Here is a 7,117-nt window from a genome sequence, read left to right on the forward strand (position 1 = left end):
TCTCTTGGTTCACGCCAAATCATAGGCACAGCAAACGACGTTCCCTTCCTCTTGCCATTGAGCTACTGTGTGAGGCCAGAGTAGCACACAGTGCAGCAGCTTTAAAGTGCCCAGCTTTTGTCTTGATCTCCAACTTTACACTCGAAATAATACTTGTAAGCAACTGTCACTCTCTTCGTCAGGTTTTTGCGCTGATTGCATGGGGTTATTTACCACAAATATAGCATAAATTGTATGGATGGTTTACACAGCTCTGCCTACTCATCTTTAGGATAAAACAGACTAGCAAAATATGAAAAACAGTACTGTCAACTATAAACTTGCGCTTGGCCCATCTCGCAATATATATAGGCTTAGCGACAGCTGACATCAGCTCACCAACCTGCTCAGATGTGCCCAGATGCTGCAGGAACATGCTGCTGCCATGATGTGTTACAAACCAGGCAGTGGAAACCATGATGCAGGTAATGGTGCAGCAATTATAATGTTGCCATGCATCAGTACGCAGGCTCATCTACCACGTAGTTGCCAAACTGTCCTTGGCCTATAACTTAAGATCTAGACATCCTAGTGAATTTTGACTTCAGATTCTGAATCAGTGCACTGGATTTCATGTAAATAACATTTTTATTCACACTAGCAAAATCCTTGTTGTCCTGTGTTATCAGTTGAAGGAGCAGACAACAGGAAGCAAAACAAAAAGACCAAATCTGATATATATGTGAATTTCTCCCTTACAAAAAAAGTTTTTACAAAAGATTTTGATGTAGAAACACTGGAAACAGATGTGAAAAACCTTGTAAACATTTTTATAGTATGAAAGAACAACTAAAACGACCACCTCCAGGATGAAATGAAGTACACTCCAAGCACAAACAGAAGGCAGTTATGCTATAGCCTCCAGAGCAAACCTTTTTTGTTAACATATATGGAAACATGTATTTGCCTGATATGTTGTTAAGTTGTCATTATATTCATAACATGGCTTCATAATGAATAAAAAAATGCTTTTAACTTTAACTTGTGTTTCTCTTCACTGAAAACTGAACATCCAAGTGGGGTCCAATGACATTAATTAGATTTAGGTTCATCTTATCTGCTTAGACCCAATTAGAATTTCCTTTGTGAAAACAAGATTCTGGTGACCATGCAGACATGTTTGGTAGTCAGGTTGATTACACCACTGGTCAGCTTGAAGGTGGGTGGAGGTACAGTGGAATTATATGTCAACAAACTCCATTTGCTAATATGGGTGATTAAGGTTCACACAAACAATCTTTGAGAAACTTAAGTACATTTAATGATCATGTACAATCTTTTCTTATTCTTTCTAACAGATCTCGCCACTAATTATGTTTTTTTGAGTTCAGTGTATGTAAAAGTAATTTTTAAGTGAGCATCACTGGCTTTAAACTGCTCAAAACACTTTGATTCAATGATTTGTCTAATCTTGTGCAGGGCTGATCTCAGCTTAGCATAGATGTCTTTTGTATGTTCATCTCAGCCACAGCTCATGAATTGTCGAAGTTTAACTTCAGGGAGGGAGTCAAAGTCAGCAAACTTCAGTTCTTCTGTCAGATTTTACTGGTAATACTGGATACAGTTTTTATGTCACACTGGCCATTGACATGTTAACATTAAATGATGCAGTGATAAAGTGAAATCACATTACAGACACTGTTAGTGTAAAGTAGGTAATCTTTATTCCTTTAAGAATTCCTGAATATAAATGAACAAGGAATGAAACAAAGTAATAATCCATACTTATTATATACTTAATTATAGTAATATTAGCTAACCCTTCACCCCTATTTAGAAATATGACAGGCATTGTCATTTCTTTTATTTCATAAGAAAATTTTTCTTAAATAATAATAATAAGTTGTGACAGATTTCCGCCAATTTCTTTTGCATTTGCACTTAACATGACAAAATTACATGCTCAGTATCTTCTGTCACCAAAAGTTATGAATGGTTCTGAAAAAAAGAAAAAAAATTGTATAGCAAATTCATAAAGTATTATACAGTCATTATTAATGTTTTAAACATAAAAATTATACCTGATTCTCAATGGTAATAAGTGTCTAAAATGTAAGAACAACTAAGAATATCTCTAAATACATTAGACAGAACTTGTACAGTAGTTGTAGCTTCACTCAGGAAGTAGTCATAGCTGTTTAAAACATCAAAACCTTCATATTTGCCTTATATAAATGTTACATTACAGTAAGTATATTGTTCCCCAGGAGGTATTTAACAAACAATAATGAAGTGGTCCAGTGACCCCACAATCCTAAGAGTAGTCAAAATATAGTCAAAATATTCTTTGTATGCAATATTTGATATACGCATTTTCAAAACAAAACAAATCAAAACAAAACACAGAATATATCAATATCACAAATGAGCAGCTATAAATGATAGCACTGTCATACAGTGATTACAACTTTTCTCAGTGATTATTCATGAATGTGCACAAATAACCTTTGATGTTTATACTTCATACTAACATCATTCGGTGATCATTACTGAGAAAAATAATACAACTTAAATTCAGTTTGGTTGTGATGTTAAATAATATTTCAGTTTTACACTGTGGATATCATCCTTTTTAACATGTAGGAAAACAGTTACACTGACCAATGCCTTGTCTGCCTTGAACCCTTAATTCACATATGCTTCTATTTTATTAAGGAGCTCAGATGCCTTGTTCAGTGCCAGCATTTCATTCTCTGATCTGAATTGTCCGTTCGGTATATGGGGATATGGATGGCAGTTGGGATATTGAGTCTTTTAGGATCCACCGAGTGTCTGCAGATTTTTCACAATCTCAGGCAGATCTCTCAGTTGGGGCTGTAGCGGGAAACTTGTGCAGCAGTGGCTGAAATTGAGCTGCTGTTGGGGCGTTGTCCATTTCTTTTATAGCATGCTGCTATGAGAGACTTTTCCACTGCTTGATGGACCTTAAACAGACACCACTCTGTGCTCCCTCCACCAGTGTCTTTGTGAGCTGCATTGAGATCGCAGCGAGCCTGTCTACACCAGCGCCTGGCCTCTTCTCTGTCTGGCCTTGGGACATTTTCATTGTGGGTCCAGAAGTTGTAGGAATGGAAACCTCTATAACCTCTAGAGAACCTCTCTCGACTATTTCTGTGATATCTGGCCTCCTGATTCCACTGTTCATAAAGTTTCTGCTTGAAAAGGTCGAGCCTGCAGCTTTGCCTTTGCTGAGCTCATCAATTGATTCTGTATATATTTGAATGCCTCATTGGCGAGAGACTGGCAATCCAGATTTTTGTCAGGGTGCCACCTGAGGTACAGTCTCTTGATGGCTTTGAGCCTCTCCTCCTCAGGAAGCCTCCAGATCTCTGCCAAACATTTATCAATTTCCCTTTTAGCTTCCTCAACAGAGGCTGGTAAAGAATTTGTTGATGATTGTGAAGAATTGGCCCAGCTCCTGTCAGTGGTTCCAGCTCCATGCAAGTGTTTTCTTCTGTTTTTAACTTTTTCTCTCGTTTAAACTGAAACAGATCAACACAGCTGACTTCAATGGGCTCATCCTGTCCAATATCTATTTTGTATCTCCATGAATATCGTCCGTTGTGACCAAGCAGTTCTTCAACAATAACTGCATAAATGTACTTGTCATCAATGCTGTAGCCAACATATTCCCCCTCTTCAAAGTTGTTGAGGACATTCATGTCCAAACAATCATGCCATTCTTCTGGAACTTCTGTCCCAGGGGCTGCTGGACTAAAAGAGGAACTTTCAGTTTCAGCACTGTCACGGATCTGATTTTTAGCCAGAGTTTTCCGAACATCTTGCAGATCGTCACACATGAGGAGTTGTCCCAGCACTGGAAGGTGAACCGATGCAATTCTGTTTCCTAAAAGAACATTAATCTCTTTTGTCAGTGTCATGATGACTTCATTTATCACTTTGAGAGCCATGTCATCATTGTGCTTTAAGTAAAAGGTGCACCCTTGTTGCCCTCGTTCCACAGATACATCAGTTTCTTCATCAGTTTTGGGAAGTGGCTGTTTATCGAGCCAGAGAGCTGTTTCCAAAGTTTTGCAGCAGATAATCTGTATACTGCCAAAAGTCTGCTTACATGTTTAGAAGCAGCTTCTTGTGTTATTTTGCCTTGAGAATTCTCTCTAATAAGACAAATTAATCCATATTTAAAGGCTCCTGAGGAGAGATGTTTATCAAACCATCCACTAAATTCACAGCCAGTCCCAAGTTCACAAAGCTGCATCTTTGATTCCACAACTCTTTCCTCTGTGAACTCAGACAGCATCTTTGGCTGAAATTTCTGAGGCAGCAGTTGCAACAGCTGATGATGCTCATACTTGTCGTTGCCCAAATGACATTTACCGAGTTTCTCAAGCAGCAGGAACTTGTTCTCCAGTGCTTCTTCCAACCTTTTGGTCTCAAACACTGTGTCGTTGTAGCAGAGTGTGGATGATGGGTATAATTTACCATCTACTGCAGGAAGATACAGAGTCTCCACATATTCAAGAAGCTTCTGGTTTCCGTGAGTTTTGATTAACTTAAACAACTGCTCAACAGCTCGTTTCACAGTTCTCAGCTGGTTCGAATGTAGTTTCTGTTTATCACAGGAATCAGCGTAAACTGCTGCCAAAACATTACAATATTGCTCTGCAGTAGCTTCGTTCTTCACACCGATTTTCTGAAAGAACGGTGCATACATTGCATCTTCTGGAGTAATCTTGTACAGATATGGTCTGAAGTCCAGATCATAGGAGAGTGACAGACACACGTCATCAGGCCTCACAAGTTTTGTGTCTTTTTCAACCAACACAACAGGAAGACCAGCCAGCTGGTTTCCTTCAAATCTTTTTGCTTGCAGGTAAGCGTAGGAACTTCTGAACACTTCAGCTCGTGTTTTGATCAGCTGGTCAGTTTCACATGATGACTGACAGATGTTTCTTATGTTACTGGTTACACAGTTTGGAGGTGGTTCTTCATGAGCTCCTGCATTTTTTATCATTTTCTGAAGACTTTGTGACATAAATGGCAGGTCTATAATTGGCATGGAGGTCCAAATCAAATCTTGATGCTCAGGTTTTTTCTCAGTCAAAGAGCCTCTAATTTTAACAGTAGTTCCTTCAGCAGCAAATGGTTGGTGGTAGTTGGACAGTTCTTTTCGAATCATACTGGAAAAATGAATTTGATGTCAGCAATGCTTTCCAGCAACCTTTCTTGTTGTCTTTGGCATCACATGCTTTATTCAAGGCTTCTGAAAAGTAATGATGATTTCAGTTTCAGGTCTTCAATTCTTCCTTTTCCTTTTGCTTCTGATTCCAGCTGGTACGCAAAATTTATTATCTCATCGTTTGACACAACATGCTTCATTCCAAATTCTCTGACCAGCTCTTTTGCTTGTGTTTTATTAAAAGATTTCCTTCACACAGCTCAGTCCAAAATCTCAGGAACAAATTTATCTTGAGGCAGCATTGTTTGTACAGCTCCACACTCTCATCAAAGTATATGATGCAGGCTCCAGTCTACCTTGAGAACTACGAATCAGTTTCACCGTCTTCAGTGAGGAGATGATAGTTTTCTTGTCCTCTGAAGAGTAATGTAGTGACAGCAACAGCTTGAGGCTGTGAAGAATCTGTGTCTCTGTGAGTTGGTGTACAGCAGGCAGAATGAACTTCATGAAATACTGCAAATCATCCAGGATCTGAATGTTGAGTGTTTCTGACAGCATGTAGTTCTCGGAGTTACTTGAGAAAAATGCTGTTGCTGTTGGGCAGGTTGAACAAATCTGGAAATCTCACTGAATACGAGTTGTTGAGAACATAAACCTTTTTAGGTCCATCAATCCTCACTCGTTCACCATGTGTTGTTTCAAATATTGGTAAGGATTTGAGTTTCCTCACATACTCTTGATTGTCTTTGGACTTGGATAATCCCGATTGCAGGAACATCTGAAACTCCTTCATATCATCATTTGAAAGGTGGGAAAACTCTGGTGATTAATGTTGTACACTTGATCCAACACTGAGCTTTGATCATCTACATCAAGAAGTTCATGATGTAGACATGAATATACCTGTTGGCCCATCTCAAGAAGAAAACATGATCAGACGTCATAAAACCAAGTTTAAAGAGGATGCCTGATATGTCTTTCTGTGAGGCAAACACAACACTTGACATGTGTTTCATTGTTTGCAGCAAGTGCTTGTTTCAACCTTGGACACACAACAGGTAAAATGTAGCAGTCGCTGAAGAGTTTCCTCACTTCACTTAGTGTCAGATTTGACTCGTCATCTCTAGATGTTGGTGCTTTAATTTCACTCATTATGAACCTCCAAAGTGATTTCAGCCACTTCAACATTTTCTCATTTGGGACATGAAGACCACTGTGTGGATCAACATAGCAGTTCTCAAGAAGAAGCTGAATTAATGGTTTCAGATATTTTTCCGAGCAGGGCAATGTCATTTTTTGGATGATTCCAAAACTTTGAAGAAGTTTAATGTGGTCTTTGTTTGTCTGATAGTCTGCAAATTTGTCTCGTAGTGAAAGAAGAGATTTTCATATACTGATATCCACTTGGGTGACTGGGAGTTGAAAACTGTCAATATTTTCCCTTTTGTGAGAAGAAGTGGAAGTCCATTGAGTAAATTTGAATTGTCCTGGGTGACCTTTTGTGAGGAGAAATCTTTTAAACAAAAACTCAAGAGCTCCGAACATCTTTCTCATCTTTGATCAAAGTAGCACTTATGGGTAAAGGCAAATCCTCATCTGTTTGGGTTGGATCATTGAGAGGTTTTGCTCGTAGAAAAGTCTGCACAGTGGAGGGACTGACCTCTTTCACTTCAACCCCAGCATCTGTGAAACTTTTCCAAATCTTCTGCATGTGGAATAAGGAACCAGCTTCATTCCAAGATCTTCCAAGATGGCATCAACTTGTAGTTTGTAAAGTTTGCAAGGTAAGGGCCTCAAGTGAGTCTGTTTCACTGACATTACACCAGTCAAATGAGTATTCTTCAATTTTCTATCTGCAATTTTCCGTGTTGAGCTCTTCATCACAGGGATTACATCAAGGCCTTTTCCTTTCATGATCTGTATACTCCATGTATCATT

At 38.8% G+C, this 7,117-nt stretch overlaps 1 protein-coding gene across 1 annotated transcript; it reads right to left on the reverse strand.

Moving 5' to 3' along the window:
• Positions 1-3,504: 3,504 nt before the first annotated feature.
• On the reverse strand, positions 3,505-5,179 carry LOC109200725 (sacsin-like). The gene has a single exon (XM_019356329.2). It carries the CDS (start codon positions 5,177-5,179, stop codon positions 3,965-3,967), a length of 1,215 nt encoding a protein of 404 aa, XP_019211874.2. The 3' UTR covers positions 3,505-3,964.
• Positions 5,180-7,117: the final 1,938 nt, after the last annotated feature.

The sequence above is a fragment of the Oreochromis niloticus genome, unplaced genomic scaffold (assembly GCF_001858045.2).
Source record: "Oreochromis niloticus isolate F11D_XX unplaced genomic scaffold, O_niloticus_UMD_NMBU tig00007257_pilon, whole genome shotgun sequence".
Classification (NCBI taxonomy): Eukaryota; Metazoa; Chordata; class Actinopteri; order Cichliformes; family Cichlidae; genus Oreochromis; species Oreochromis niloticus.

Coding starts and splice junctions, on each gene's coding strand:
- LOC109200725 (XM_019356329.2), bottom strand. CDS start 5,179: ATGATTCGAAAAGAACTGTCCAACTACCACCAACCATTTGCTGCTGAA.